The sequence below is a fragment of the Macrobrachium rosenbergii genome, chromosome 30 (genome assembly GCF_040412425.1).
Source record: "Macrobrachium rosenbergii isolate ZJJX-2024 chromosome 30, ASM4041242v1, whole genome shotgun sequence".
Lineage (NCBI taxonomy): Eukaryota > Metazoa > Arthropoda > Malacostraca > Decapoda > Palaemonidae > Macrobrachium > Macrobrachium rosenbergii.
In genome coordinates this window covers 1551802-1568535 of record NC_089770.1, presented here as the reverse complement: position 1 = coordinate 1568535, position 16734 = coordinate 1551802, and the positions used below count along the sequence as shown (strand labels likewise).

General features: G+C 38.0%; 2 protein-coding genes and 1 long non-coding RNA gene across 3 annotated transcripts; 2 read left to right on the top strand and 1 right to left on the bottom strand.

Annotated features, from left to right (window-relative positions):
• The first annotated feature begins 9793 nt into the window (after positions 1-9793).
• On the top strand, positions 9794-11109 carry LOC136854907 (uncharacterized). Its single transcript, XR_010857829.1, has 2 exons — positions 9794-9860; positions 10605-11109. It is a non-coding gene; the product is annotated as an uncharacterized lncRNA (long non-coding RNA).
• A 655-nt stretch (positions 11110-11764) lies between these two features.
• On the bottom strand, positions 11765-12637 carry LOC136854714 (uncharacterized). The gene has a single exon (XM_067131300.1). The coding sequence runs from the start codon at positions 12635-12637 to the stop codon at positions 11765-11767; it is 873 nt and encodes a 290-aa protein (XP_066987401.1).
• A 3136-nt stretch (positions 12638-15773) lies between these two features.
• LOC136854713 (uncharacterized PPE family protein PPE21-like) lies at positions 15774-16661 on the top strand. The gene has a single exon (XM_067131299.1). The coding sequence runs from the start codon at positions 15774-15776 to the stop codon at positions 16659-16661; it is 888 nt and encodes a 295-aa protein (XP_066987400.1).
• The last annotated feature ends 73 nt before the right edge of the window (positions 16662-16734 follow it).

Genomic DNA, 16734 nt, shown 5'->3' with positions numbered 1-16734 from the left:
GGACGTTATCTCCCATTTGTTCTGGGTCTTTTTTTCCCTGAGCTAACATATTTCCACTTCGCCGCAACTCTTCACAACTCATGAATTCATCCATTTTTACTCATCTTCACCAACTCCTACTTCTCATCATTATATATATATATATGTATATATATATATATATATATATATATATATATATATATATATATATATATATATATATATATATATATATATATATATATATATATATATATAAATGAGCATTTATCGATGACTATAATATAACAATTCTTCTCCATGTTAACTCCATTCCTTTTTATTACTCCATAATGTTAAACCTGCTTCCACGAACTAATTAACATAAGAATAGATATAAAAAGCACATGAAATCCCAGTCCTCTTTGTTGCCAGCAAAGCAAACTTTCATTCCGTTATGAATTCCGAAAGAGTTGAAACCGGTTTTTCTAAGTTAGATTTCTGGCTATAGGAAAAGCTCCAGCTTTCGTAACGACGTTAAGAAGAAGAAGAAGCAGACAGCGACAGTTGCCGGTTAATATTTTTTTGTACGGAATATACCACATAAGATTCACGAACAGCAACGCATTTCTTTATAAAATTGCTATGATATATCGAATAAAGTAATGCCAAGTCTTCATCGAATGATGACTTTCACGAACACACATTCAAACGATGGTATTTATTCAAAAGAAAGTTCAAACAAGTGGAAACGTTGGTTCTTGCTATTCAGAGACCAACGTTTTGTATAAAAGGGAAAGAGATCGTGGGATGTCGTCAGTCAGCAGTTGACGAGCAAAACGATCAGGTAATACCAACAAGTCTCATGAGGCTTAACAGTCAAAGCCCTCTTAGTAGGGTGGTGTTGCCAGTGCACCTCACGTGGTGCCATGTTGTCACTGCCAAAGGGTATTTGCAGGGTCCCTTCTGCCCCTAGATGCAACCACTCTTTAGCCTTTTACTTTGCTTGTATTTCTACTTCTTTCTTCCATCTTACTGTCCAACCTCTCTAAGAATTACTTCTTAGTGAAACTGCGAGATTGTCTTTCAGTTCCACCTTTAGATTCTTGTACTTCATCTCTATTTTATGGATCTCTTTATCTTGCTGTCCAACCACTCCAACTCTCTGTTTTCACTGCCTTAGGCTTGAAAGTATAAATTTCCCAAAATTAAATTTCATGGCAATTGGCAATTAATAATGATTATTTTCATACGTCTGAAATAACCTGAGACATATTCGTCAGTGACTTCAAACCGTAAAGGTGAAGTAACAGTTTAAATAAATGTTGTTTCATGAGATGAAGGTTAATACAATATTTCCCTATTTAATTTGAAAAAAACTGAGCAGTTCTATTTTACAGGTAAATGCCAAATATTCTTTGTCTTTATATATATATATATATATATATATATATATATATATATATATATATATATATATATATATATATATATATATATAAAACTTAATCAATGTCAACACTATCATGGATACAAATCAGGCTAATTTCAACTAAATCTCTCCATTCCAGAATGATTGGACAATCAACCCTTCTAGTGGCACTTGTCGTTTGTGCCTTTGCAGCAGCACTTCAGGAAAGCTTCATGGAGGCGCTGGGTAGGAGCTGGCTTGGGAGGTCTTGGGGTCTTGGAGGTCTTGGTGTTGGAGGTTGGTGTTGGTCTTGGAGGAGTTGGTGGTGGCCTCAGGTGGAGCTTTGGGTGTTGGAGGAGGCTCCTTCAGCCCAGCCCTTCCCAGACCTCATTCAGGATTCCCATTCCACCAGTCCCATCAGGCCAGGGTTCGGTGGCTGCAAATACTGGTGCCGTAGCTCTTACCAGAAGAACTACTACTGCTGCACAAAAGGTCCACCTATGCTGGTTAAGTGGAAAGATTACTGGAACAAATCCTCTCTCATGTATGGAATGTTTTCAGTAACATTCCTTTTACTCAACAACTATTTCTCATCTTTTATTCTGGCTTTTGTTGTTGTTTTACATTTGATGTTACAATAAAAATACTTTAAAACTTTATCTTTGCCTTTCAATTTACGTCTTCCAAAGATTCCTGGAGAGAATTTTTTTAAGAGAGCAAAATAATTTGCCATGAAAATAACTGACAGAGTAACAAAATATCGAGAGATCCTTGATAAAGTAAACAAGTTTCCTGTACAGCCGCTACAGTGTATAATCAAGGTCACCGAAAATAGATCTATCTTTCGCTGGTCTCGGTATAATGCTGTATGAGCAGCGGCCCATGAAACTTTAACCACGGCACGGTAGTGGCCTATCCTATATCCTTGACAGAAGCACGATTATGGCTAACTTTAACCTTAAATAAAAAAATAGAAACTACTGAGGCTAGAGGGCTGCAATTTGGTATGTTTGATGATTGGAGGGTGGATGATCAACATACCATTTTGCAGCCCTCTAGCCTCAGTAGTTTTTAAGACCTGAGGGCGGACAGAAAAAAGTGTAGACGAACAGACAAAGCCGGCACAATAGTTTTCTTTTACAGAAAACTAAAAAGGTACAAGTAACAAATGAAGGTGTACAAAAAGACTGGTATGAAATAGGCATCACGTCCTATAATCCATATTAACTCTTGAACATTTTTTGATGATATATAAGACCTAAAAACCTCTGGCAGAAACCTCCTATATCTGACACTTGAGGCATATTGACTTATTTTATCATTAAATCCAGCTACGCCCACAATGCAACGTGAGAGAAGATACAATGCTATTTAAGAACAATAAATTCCCTATAGGGGGTTAGCGCCGTCAGTGCACCCCACGTGGTACACCGTAGGCATTACTTAAGGATCTTTGCAGCGTCCCTTCGGCCCCTAGCTGCAGCAGCCTCTTTCATTCCTTTTTCTGCACCTCCGTTCATATTCCCTTTCTTCCACCTGACTTACCATCGTCTCTAACAATAGTTTCACAGTGCAACTGCAAAAGGTTTTCCTCCAGTCACACCTTTCAAACCTTCTTACTGTCAATTTTCCTTTCAGCGCTGAATGACCTCATAGGTCCCAGTGCTTGGCCATTGGCCTAAAGTCTATAATCTAACCCAAGAACAATAAATTATGAAACAAGGCTTTGGTTTACTGGGCAATACAGGGAACCAAAACCTAAATATTTCGAGATACAGCTTCCCTATTTTACAAGTAAACCAAACCCGTCAAGAGATTATTTCAAGCAATAACTTGGAAACTGATTATTTACCCTATTTCTTTGTTTATTTCCAGTTCTGGGAAAGAGTTATTACTCTCAGATGCCCTGTTCTGCGTATCATCAACTCCAAGAGCTTCACTTAATTCCATTGCATTTCAGATATACAGAGTTAATAACAGACCAGATGAATTCAACAGATTGTTCTTGGCCCACTATTAATTCTGTCATTAGAACGTACTTTGAAAGTTCACTGTAATTTAGGTTCTACAGCTTGAGGTCTGCAAGCTCAGTGAACTAATTATTTACAGATTCATGTAAAATTACTCACTGGACCTGTAAAGTGTTCATAGCTGGCGAATGGGAGTTAAATATTGGTCTTTTCCCTGTCACTTACATAAGTTAGAGGCTAGCTAAAACTAGACTACTAGAATTTTTCACAAAAAGAATATCTATAGTCTGCTCAGCATCCTAATCAAATTATAATGTCATCTTTTGTAAACTGGTTCTCAGGGCATCATGTTTATAGGCAACTAGCTGTATAAAAAGTTTGATAATGTATGAAAACATCTGCATGTGGTTTACATGGCCTAGGGACAGCAAAAGTTAGAACTGACAGCAATGCGATGTAGAGAGTTTGAGCATATGTAATGAGGAACCTAATTTGCAAGGACAAATTAGAAATTTCTATGCTTAAAGCAAAGTCTGTGTGAGAATATTTAGAGTGACTGGTTTGATGTGAAAGGAGGCTGCAGACGAGGGTGTGTATTGGGAGCAGTTAGTCTTCATGGCTTCTTAATATTCGTTTAACTGGAGTGATTAAGGGGAGTAAGGCTATGGAAGAAGAATGTTTATGGGAGAATGGGGGATAATAAAAGGACTCTGGATGGAGAGTGGAGTGACTGACGTTTGCAGATGATAAAAGGGTTACTTGGGGATATTGAGGAGAAGCTACAGATACTGGTAAATATCACAACCTATTTTCTAAAGGGATCAAGTTGAAAGAGAATATTAACAAAAGAAGGTCATGAGAATAGATGAAACAATAAATGCTAGCACGATTGACAGAGGACTGGACACAAAACCTTGAATGCATGATGGGATCGTTGAGCCAACTCTCCTTTATGGAAACGAAGTATGGATGTGGGATGAGTGTTTTTACGATATATTGAGACTGTTAAGCTGAAAGAGTGATAAATATAAGGGTAAGATGAAGAAGTGGTAACAATATTTTTTTTAAGTTTGCGTGTGTGAAAAGATAAATCAGTGTTTTGTGGTGGTGTCATGTGGAGAGATTGGTGGAGGACGTTATCTCCCATTCTTTCTGGGTCTTTTTTTTTTCCCTGAGCTAACATATTTCCACTTCGTTGTAACCTTTCACAACTCATTAATTCATCCATTTTTACTCATGTTCAGCAACTCCTACTTCTCATTATATATATATATATATATATATATATATATATATATATATATATATATATATATATATATATATATATATATAATATACATATATATATATATATATATATATATATATATATATATATATATATATATATATATATATACAGTAATATATATATATATATATATATATATATATATATATATATATATATATATATATATATATATATATATATATATATATACAGTATATATATATATATATATATATATATATATATATAAAATGAGCATTTATCGAGGACTATAATATAACAATTCTTCTCCATGTTAACTCATTCCTTTTTATTATTCCATAATGTTAAACCTGCTTCCACGAACTAATTAACATAAGAATAGATATAAAAAGCACATGAAATTGCAGTCCTCTTTGTTGCCAGCAAAGCAATCTTTCATTTCGTTATGAATCCCGAAAGAGTTGAAACTGGTTTTTATAAGTTAGATTTCTGGCTATAGGAAAAGTTCCAGCTTTCGTAACGACGTAAAGAAGAAGAAGGAGCAGGCAGCGACAGTTGCCGGTTAATATTTTTTGTACAGAATATACCACATAAGATTCACGAACAGTAACGCATTTCTTTATAAAATTGCTATGATATATCGAATAAAGTAATGCCAAGTCTTCATCGACTGATGAATTTCACGAACGTACATTCAAACGGTGGTATTTACTCAAAAGAAAAGTTCAAAGAAGTGGAAACGTTGGTTCTTGCTAGTCAGAGACCAACGTTTGTATAAAAGGGGAAAGAGATCGTGGGATGTCGTCAGTCAGCAGTTGACGAGCAAACGATCAGGTAATACCAACAAGTCTGATGAGGCTTAACAATCAAAGTCCCCTTAGAAGGGTGGTGTTGCCAGTGCACCTTACGTGGTGCACTGTTGTCATTGCCAAAGGGTATTTGCAGGGTCCCTGCTGCCCCTAGATGCAACCACTCTTTAGCCTTTTACTTTGCTTGTATTTCTACTTCTTTCTTCCATCTTACTGTCCAACCTCTCTAAGAATTACTTCTTAGTCAAACTGTGAGGTTGTCTTTCAGTTCCACCTTTAGATTCTTGTACTTCATCTCTATTTTATGGGTCTCTTTATCTTGCTGTCCAACCACTCCAACTCTCTGTTTTTACTGCCTTAGGCTTGAGAGTATAAATTTCCCAAAATTAAATTTCATGGCAATTGGCAATTAGTAATGATTATTTTCATACGTCTGAAATAACCTGAGACATATTCGTCAGTGACTTCAAACCGTAAAGGAGTGAAGTAACTTGATTTAAATAAATGTTGTTTCATGAGATGAAGGTTAATACAATATTTCCTATTTAATTTGAAAAAACCTGAGCAGTTCTATTTTACAGGTAAATGCAAATATTCTTTGTCTTTATATATATATATATATATATATATATATATATATATATATATATATATATATATATATATATATATATAACTAGTGTCAACATAATCATGAATACAAATCAGGCTAATTTCAGCTAAATCTCCATTCCAGAATGATTGGACAATCAACCCTTCTCGTGGCACTTGTCGTTTGTGCCTTTGCAACGGCTCTTCCAGGAAAGCTTCATGGAGGCGCTGGAGTAGGAGCTGGCTTGGGAGGTCTTGGAGGTCTTGGAGGTCTTGGTCTTGGAGGAGTTGGTGTTGGTCTTGGAGGAGTTGGTGGTGGCCTCGGAGGTGGAGTTTTGGGTGTTGGAGGAGGCTCCTTCAACCCAGCCCACTTCCCAGACCTCGTTCCAGGATTCCCATTCCACCAGTCCCACCCAGGCCAAGGGTTCGGTGGCTGCAAATACTGGTGCCGTAGCTCTTACCAGAAGAACTACTACTGCTGCACAAGGTCCACCTATGCTGGTTAAGACGAATGATTATTGGAACAAATCCTCATGTATTGAATGTTTTCAGTAACATTCCTTTTACTCAGCAACTATTTCTCATCTTTTATTCTGGCTTTTTTTGTTGTTTTTTACATTTGATTTTACAATAAAATGCTTTAAAATTTTATTTTGCCTTTCAATTTACGTCTTCCAAAGATCCCTGGAGAGAATTATTTCTAGAGAGCAAAATAATTTGTCATGAAAATAACTGACAAACAAAATATCGAGAGATCCTTGATAAAGTAAACAAGTTTCCTGTACAGCCGCTGCAGTGTATAATCAAGGCCACAGAAAATAGATCTATCTTTCGGTGGTCTCGGTATAATGCTGTATGAGCCGCAGTCCATGAAACTTGAACCACGGCACGGTAGTGGTCTATCCTATATCGTTGACAGAAGCATGATTATGGCTAACTTTAACCGTAAATAAAACAGAATCTACTGAGGCTAGAGGGCTGCAGTTTGGTATGTTTGATGACTGGAGGGTGGATGATCAACATACCATTTTGCCGCCCTCTAGCCTCAGTAGTTTTTAAGATCTGAGGGCGGACAGAAAAAAGTGCAGACGGACAGGCAAAGCCGGCACAATAGTTTTCTTTTACAGAAAACTGAATAGGAAAAAGTAACAAATGAAGGTGTACAAAAAGACTGGTATGAAATAGGCATCACATCCTATAACCCATATTAACTATTGAACATTTTTTGATGATATATAAGACCTAAAAACCTCTGGCAGAAACCTCCTATATCTGACACTTGAGGCATATTGACTTATTTTATCATTAAATCCAGCTAAGCTTACAATGCAACGTGAGAGAAGACACAATGCTATTTAAGAACAATAAATTCCCTATAGGGGGTTAGTGCCGTCAGTGCACCTTGCGTGGTGCACCATAGGCATTACTTAAGGATCTTTGCAGCGTCCTTTCGGCCCCTAGCTGCTGTAGCCTCTTTCATTCCTTTTTCTGCACCTCCGTTCATATTCCTTTTCTTCCACCTGATTTACCATCTTCTCTAACAATAGTTTCACAGTGCAACTGCATTGAGGTTTTCCTCCAGTCACACCTTTCAAACCTTCTTACTGTCAATTTTCCTTTCAGGGCTGAATGACCTCATAGGTCCCAGTGCTTGGCCATTGGCCTAAAGTCTATAATCTAATCCAAGAACAATAAATTACGAAACTAGGCTTTGTTTGATTTACTGGGCAATACAAGGAACCAAAACCTCAATATTTCAAGACACAGTTTCCCTATTTTACAAGTAAACCAAACCCATCAGGAGATTATTTCAAGCAATAACTTGGAAACTGATTATTTACCCTGTTAGTATATTTATTTCCAGTTCTGGAGAAAGAGTTATTACTCCCAGATACCTTGTTCTACCTATCAGCAACTTCAAGAGCTTCACTTAATTCCATTTCATTTCAGATATATAGAACTAACAATATACCAGATGAATTCAACAGATTGTTCGTGGCCCACTATTAATTCTGCCGTTAGAACGCACTTTCAAAGCCCACTGTAATGTAGGTTCTACAGCTTGAGGTCTGCAAGCGCAGTGAATAATTATTTACAGATTCATGTAAAATTACTCACTGGACCTGTAAAGTGTTCATAGCTGGCGAATGGGAGTTAAATATTGGTCTTTTCCCTGTCACTTACATAAGTTAGAGGCTAGCTAAAACTAGACTACGAGAATTTTTCACAAAAAGAATATCTATAGTCTTATCAGCATCCTAGTCAAATTATAATGTTATCTTTTGTAAACTGGTTCTCAAGGCATTATTTTTATAGGCAACAAGCTATGCAATAAGTATGAAAATAGATTAAAATATCTGCATGTGGCATACATGGCCTAGGGACAGCAAAAGTTAGAACTAACAGCAATGCGATGTAAAGAGTTTGAGCATATGTGATGAGGAACCTAATTTGCAAGGAGAAATCAGAAATTTCTATGCTTAAAGCAATGCCTGTGTGAGAATATTTAGAGTGACTGGTTTGATGTGAAAAGAGGCTGCAGACGGGGGTGTATTGGGAGCAATCAGTCTTCATGGCTTCTTAATATTCGTTTAACTGGAGTGATTAAGGGGAGTAAGGCTATGGAAGAAGAATGTGTATGGGAGAATGAGGGATAATAAAAGGATTCTGGGTGGAGAGTGGAGTGACTGACGTTTGCAGGTGATAAAAGGGTTACTTTGGGATATTGAGGAGAAGCTACAGAAACTGGTAAATATCACAACCTAAGTTCTAAAGGAATCAAGTTGAAAGAGAATATTAACAAAGAAGGTCATGAGAGTAGATGAAACAATGAATGCTAGCACGATTGACGGAGGAATCGACACAAAACCTAGAATGCATGATGGGATCGTTGAGCCAACTCTCCTTTATGGAATGGAAGTATGGATGTTGGATGAGTGTTTTTACGAAATATTGAGACTGTTAAGCTGAAAGTGATAAATATAAGGATAAGATGAAGAAGTGGTAACAATATTATTTTTAAGTTTGCGTGTGTGAAAAGATAAATCAGTGTTTTGTGGTGGTGTCATGTGGAGAGATTGGTGGAGGACGTTATCTCCCATTCGTTCTGGGTCTTTTTTTTTCCCCTAAGCTAACATATTTCCACTTCGCCGCAACTCTTCACAACTCATGAATTCATCCATTTTACTCATCCTCAGCAACTCCTACTTTCTCATTATATATATATATATATATATATATATATATATATATATATATATATATATATATATATATATATATATAAATGAGCATTTATCGAGCACTATAATATAACAATTCTTCTCCATGAAAACTCCATTGTTTTTTATTACTCCATAATGTTAAACCTGCTTCCACGAACTCATTAACATAAGGATGGAAATAAAAATCACATGAAATCCCATTCCTCTTGTTGCCAGCAAAGCAATCTTTCATTCCGTTATGAATTCCGAAAGAGTTGAAACCGGTTTTTATAAGTTAGATTTCTGGCTATAGGAAAAGTTCCAGCTTTCGTAACGACGTTAAGAAGAAGAAGAAGCAGACAGCGACAGTTGCCGGTTAATATTTTTTTGTACGGAATATACCACATATCTTTGAAAGTTTCACGAACAGTAACGCATTTCTATATAAAATTGCTATGATGTATCGAATAAAGCAATGCCAAGTCTTCATCGACTGATGAATTTCACGAACGTACATTCAAACGATGGTATTTATTCAAAAGAAAAGTTCAAACAAGTGGAAACGTTGGTTCTTGCTATTCAGAGACCAACGTTTGTATAAAAGGGGAAAGAGATCGTGGGATGTCGTCAGTCAGCAGTTGACGAGCAAACGATCAGGTAATACCAACAAGTCTGATGAGGCTTAACAATCAAAGTCCCCTTAGAAGGGTGGTGTTGCCAGTGCACCTCACGTGGTGCACTGTTGTCATTGCCAAAGGGTATTGGCAGGGTCCCTTCTGCCCCTAGATGCAACCACTCTTTAGCCTTTTACTTTGCTTGTATTTCTACTTCTTTCTTCCATCTTACTGTCCAACCTCTCTAAGAATTACTTCTTAGTGAAACAGTGAGGTTGTCTTTCAGTTCCACCTTTAGATTCTTGTACTTCATCTCTATTTTATGGATCTCTTTATCTTGCTGTCCAACCACTCTAATCCTCTGTTTTCACTGCCTTAGGCTTGAGAGCATAAATTTCCCAAAATTAAATTTCATGGCAATTAGTAACAATTATTTTAATACGTCTGGTATAACCCGAGAGATATTCGTCAATGACTTCAAACCGTAAAGGAGTGAAGTAACTTGATTCAAATAAATGTTGCAACGTTTCATGAGATGAAGGTTAAAAAATATTTCCCAATTTAATTTGACAAAACCTGAGCAGTTCTATTTTACAGGTAAATGCCAATATTTTTTGTCTACACACACATATACACACACACACACACACACACACACACATATATATATATATATATATATATATATATATATATATATATATATATATATATATATATGTCATATATTACTAACATAATCATGGATACAAATTAGGCTAATTTCAACTAAATCTCTCCATTCCAGAATGATTGGACAATCAACCCTTCTCGTGGCACTTGTCGTTTGTGCCTTTGCAACGGCTCTTCCAGGAAAGCTTCATGGAGGCGCTGGTGTAGGAGCTGGCTTGGGAGGTGTTGGAGGTGTTGGAGGTCTTGGTCTTGGAGGAGTTGGTGGTGGCCTCGGAGGTGGAGCTTTGGGCGTTGGAGGAGGCTCCTTCAACCCAGCCCACTTCCCAGACCTCGTTCCAGGATTCCCATTCCACCAATCCCATCCAGGCCAAGGATTCGGTGGCTGCAAATACTGGTGCCGCAGCTCTTACCAGAAGAACTACTACTGCTGCACAAGGTCCACCTATGCTGGATAAGGCAAAAGGATTCCTAGAACCAAACTTCTTCTTAGTCTTGACCAACAGCATTAAACAATACTAAGCAATGTTCCTCTAACTTGAACGCCATTTCTAATACTTTCTTTTGAATATCTGTTGTTGTTTGATGAGGATTTAGTCTCACAATAAAGTTTTTAAAGTTTTTATGTATTCCTTTTACTAGAAATCTTCTCAAAACTCCTCAAGGTATTCCTCTAAAGAAGCTGGAAGGTTTCGATCAACTTGGGAATGAAAAAACAACCAAATCGAATTATGCAAATTAATTACTGACTAATGGATGTTAAATCGTGACAATTTCAACATCCATTTGCTAGACTTCAGGATCATTAGATTTAAATGTTTATTAAAATTAAAATGAAACCTCATTCACATTCAAGGTTTCTTGGGGTATACTTAATCTTGGGGCTTCATTTGAGCCCAGTCCATCTCAACCTAGACCCCCCAAGTTCGTTGCAAGTCTCCTAGAACTGACCTGTGGGATAAGATCCAGCAATCCCATGACCTTGCTTCAACAGAGTCAAGGCCAGAATCCATTCGAATGAACACCATATTCTTTGGAAGCTTGAGTTTCAGGTCAATGGCCCCTGTGGTGGGCTTGTTCCATATAAATAGGGTTCATCTTCTGAATAATAATAATAATAATAATAATAATAATAATAATAATAATAATAATAATAATAATAATAATAATCTCTGTCCAGAAGATTAAAATCTTGGATAATGAAAGTATCACATGATCATGTGGTTCTGCTGAAACTGCTTTTATTGAGAAATAACTGTCTCTGTAATATTTATGGTACTATCCAGCGTAGGGAGTCTTCCTGCAGCAATAATAGTTCCCCTGGATTGTGCTTCGGCACCAGTAAGGACATCCGGCAAATCCGCTTCCAGGATTGTAAGTCAAGAATGGGAATCCTGGAATGATATTTGGGTAGAAAGCTGGATTGTAGGAGACACCACCCTGAAGGCTATTTCCTGCAAGCCCACCTGAGGTGCCTCCATGGAGTCCACTTCCAGCAGTGATGCCTCCAAGCTTGCCAGCTCCAAGCGCACTCCCTAGATGGCCAGCTCCAGCACCAATGCCTCCAAGTTGTCCAGTTCCTAGATAACCACCTCCAACATTTCCAAGGTTACCAGCTCCAGCACCAATGCCTCCAAGATGTCCAGCTCCTAGATAATCACCTCCAACAACATTTCCAAGGCTACCAGCTCCAACACCAACGCCTCCAAGATGACCAGCTCCAGCAACATTCCCTAGGTTACCAGCTCCAACACCAAGGCCTCCAAGATGACCAGCTCCAGCAACATTCCCTAGGTTACCAGCTCCAGCTCCAAGTTGTCCAGCTCCTAGATAACCACCTCCAACAACATTTCCAAGGCTACCACCTCCAACACCAACGCCTCCAAGATGTCCAGCTCCAAGATGTCCAACCCCTAGGGCATTTCCTAGATGTCCACCTCCAGCACCAATGCCTCCAAGTTGTCCAGCTCCTAGATAGCCCCTTCCAACAGCATTTCCAAGGTTCCCACCTCCAACACCAACGCCTCCAAGATGTCCAAGGCTTCCAAGCCCACCTGACACTCCTGAAACCCCACCAAGAAGACCTCCTGCAAGAGCAGAGGCCACAGAGCAGACTGCTACTGCCAGGGGAAGAGGTGAATGTCTTGCCATTCTAGAAAACAACAGAGGAAGAAAATCATCCATTCATTTTATCAGTGAATAATTTATATTTTATGGAATCATTTAAATATCCCATCTGATTCCATTAAGAACCTTATGACCTGCAGTTTTGTGAGAATGAATCATTATTCATTTATCTAATTTATACTCATGTGATTTGGAAAAAATTAATGAAAAATATCAGAATATTTACTTATTGAGGAATTGTTTAGATATCCCAACAGATTACAGAATTCTGTAACTTGAAATTTTGTTACAAAGGAATATTATTATCTAGCTGGATATCATAATTTACATTTTTTGTTTTCTATTTCCCTCGTATTAATGGCAAAGAAACAATGCCAGCACATTTATTACAAATCAGGGAAACTTTTTCTTGCTTTGGGTTTGATGTCTTGTGATACAGCACAGTTGAATAAAAAAAGAATTGACATTAAAATGATATCTAATTAACTACATGATGTATATATATATATATATATATATATATATATATATATATATATATATATATATATATATATATATATATATATATATATCCGAACGTTGCTGAAAGAACTTTTATATTACCTGTACATCTCGCAGACGAACTCCTAACTAACGAGAGATTCGAAGATTCCTCATTATATACACAAACACTACCAGCAGTCCCCCAATAAGACAAGGAGGCGTCATATCCAAATTCAACTCATCCGATTCATCAAAAACTCTAAAGTCACTGTGTCAATCAAGGTCGTCATCAGGACTCTCATTAATGCTAATTTCATCTTAACTTTTGATTACTGAACTATTTAAAATGAAACGAGCAAGTCATCGCTTCGTCTGACTGAAAGGTTTTGCAAGTGAAAATCAGTTAATGTCATTACATTATGTAACTTGGAGATTTTGGCGATGTTGGGGGATTTAAACCCTTCCCCCGTGATCGTTTAGACTTTAGGGTTTTATAGATGTCAATTATATAGAACCTTATGACAGATGTTCATTAAAACTCCTAAGAAAATGATCTCTCCTATTTTAAATGTCTGTTAACAAGATCTTGTGATAACTAATGAAGCGAGTTCTACGAAAATATTCCTTGAAACAATTAAACTGAAAGCAAATTGTTTTTGGTATCTATGCAGTTCACAATTGTAAACAAGTATTCAATGCGCCCAAGTTTCTTCGGCGCAATAGAGTTTTCTGTACAGCGCATAATCAAGGCCACCGAAAACAGATCTATCTTTGGGTGACTCGGTATAATGCTGTATGAGCCGCGGCCCATGAATTTCTCAGCCGACCGTGGTGGCCTGTTGTAGCGTTGCCAGTAGTACGATTATAGCTAACTTTAACCTTAGATAAAATAAAAACTACTAAGGCTAGAGGGCTGCAATTTGGTATGTTTGATGATTAGAGGGTGGATGATCAACATACCAATTTGCAGCCCTCTAGCCTCGGTAGTTTTAGAGATCTGAATAGTTTTCTTTTCAGAAAACTAAATACTATCTAATAGACGGTTTTTAACTTGGGTCTGCTGGCAAGTTGAGGCCCTCCATAATTTTCTAGGTCCATATTAAGATAAAACAAATTGAAATAAGTGTCAGGAGACTTTTAAATCTAATTGCAGATTAATTTTTCAACATGAACAAAAAGGGAAAAAACCCTTCATAAAGCTTTGGAATAACTGAATTGTTTATCCTTACATGATTCACAGAAAGCTGGCTTGTGATTTCGAGAGTAGTCGAGAGCGCATGCGCGTATATTTGTTAACATAAGCATTCATCAGTGAATATACATGACATGCGTAGTACATTATACAACAATCACATTATACAATAGATACATTATACAGTAAACACTCGAGAAGCGAGAATAATGAATGAAACGCCTCGCCAGCGATATGAGAATACCATTTGCGATAATGAAGGCTTATTGATTGGTTGTAAATCATCTGGCGTCACAACTACCAAGGCCACTGACGCCGACATAAATTCGAAACATGACGCTTCTATTTAGCAGAGAGCAAAAAAAAAAAGATTCTGAATATCTCGTTCATTTACAAATAAATTGCCTTGCATAACGCAATTAAGAAACTGTCTATCATTTTAAAAGTGGTTGATATTTTTTTTTTTTTACGAGTTAATGAACTGTTCCGAGGCGTTCTTTCTTTGCTTAATTCGACGAGGGCGAAATTAGATTGTGACACTCTCAGACTTTTGTATATAAGATTAAAATGTCCAGTGATTCCTCAGTTGAGAGTTCATTAGCGATCTTGACAGGTAAAGTTAAAATAGACTGTTGACAGCAACTTGTTTATTGACATTTTCTGTACTGCCGCTGCAGCGTAGGCCACCGAGAATTGATCTATCTTTCGGTGGTCTCGGTATAATGCTGTATGAGCCGTGGCCCATGAAACTTTAACCATGTCCCTCTGGTGGCCTGGCCATTATCGTTGCCAGAAGCACGATTATGGCTAACTTTAACCGTAAATCAAATAAAAATTAATGAGAATAGAAGGATGCAATTTGGTATGTTTGATGATTGGAGGGTGGATGATCAACATAACAATTTGTAGCCATCTAGCCTCAGTAGTTTTTAAGATCTGAGGACGGACAGAAAAAGTGCTGGCAGAAAAAGGTGCGGACGGACAGACTTAGCCGGCACAATAGTTTTCTTTTCAGAAAACTAAAAGGAACTAATGACACTAACTGATATTACTTTTAGTTTAAAACTCAGTTTCACTTTACTTTAGTGAAACTATAGGAATGCTAACTGCGGAAAAAAAAGTAGATAAAATACTGGAAAACATAAAGATTTAGATATAAGAGACTGAATTGCGAATGAAATCATCATTGAAAATGCTAATAAGTGTATTCCTTTATAAGAGTAAAGAAACTTCTACAATTTTCTGAAACTTTCCCGTTTTCTAGATTGGGTTAACCAAAGCCAGATTAATAATAACAAGTTTATTTTCCAAAAATGAAAAAGAAATTGATCAAAATTTCTGTATTTTTTCCCAGGATGATACGATTGAAGTCCAGCAATTTCCATTAAAAGATAATGAAATATGTTACCTGAATTCTTTTCCCAGAATTACAAAACTCAAATATTGTTAACAACTCTACTTTTTTTTTATTTCACTTCCAGAATGGCTGGACCATCACCTCTTCTCGCCTCAGTAGTCCTTTGCTCTTTGGCTCATGCCCTTGCTGGAGGTCTGCTTGGGGGCACTGGAGGGCTTCCAGGAATCCCAGGAGGACCTGGAAGCCTTAGCCACTTTGGAGGCGTTGGAGCTGGCCACCTTGGAACTAGCCATCTGGGAGCTGGCCATGTAGGTGCTGGTAATCTAGGCTCTAGCTATCTTGGAGCTGGTCACCTAGGTACTAGCCATCTTGGAGCTGGTCACCTGGGTACCAGCCATCTTGGAGCTGGTCAACTAAGCACTAGCCATTTAGGAGCTGGACACCTGGGTACTAGCCATCTTGGAGCTGGCCACCTTGGTACCAGCCATCTTGGAGCTGGCCACTTGGGTACTAGCCATCTGGGAGCTGGACACTTAGGTACTAGCCATCTGGGAGCTGGCCACTTGGGTACTAGCCATCTGGGAGCTGGACACTTAGGTACTAGCCATCTGGGAGCTGGCCAACTAAGCACTAGCCATCTGGGAACTGGCCACCTAAGTACCAGCCATCTGGGAGCTGGCCAATTAAGCACGAGCCATCTGGGAGCTGGCCACCTAGGTACTAGCTATCTTGGAGCTGGCCACCTAGGCACTAGCCTTCTGGGAGGCGTCAACGCTGGAACTGGAAACCTTGGAGGCCTTTCCAGTGGACTTGCTGGAACTGGTCTCGCTGGAAATGGACTCGCAGGAGTAGGAGGCGTCTCCTACAATCCAGCTTTCTACCCAAACATCATTCCAGGATTCCCCTTCTTGACTTACAATCCTGGAAGCGGCTTCGCTGGATGCCCGTACTGGTGCCATAGCACTTTCCAGGGCAAGTACTACTGCTGCAGAAGGTCTGCTTATGCTGGATAAGCTCTGATGTTGTCTACAATAGATTCCAGAAGGAAGGAAGCTGGAAGAGGTCCTCAAGTGCCAAATATGGAAT

Bases quoted from the DNA above. Each gene is read 5' to 3' on its own strand.
- LOC136854714 (XM_067131300.1), bottom strand. From the start codon at position 12,637: ATGGCAAGACATTCACCTCTTCCCCTGGCAGTAGCAGTCTGCTCTGTG.
- LOC136854713 (XM_067131299.1), top strand. From the start codon at position 15,774: ATGGCTGGACCATCACCTCTTCTCGCCTCAGTAGTCCTTTGCTCTTTG.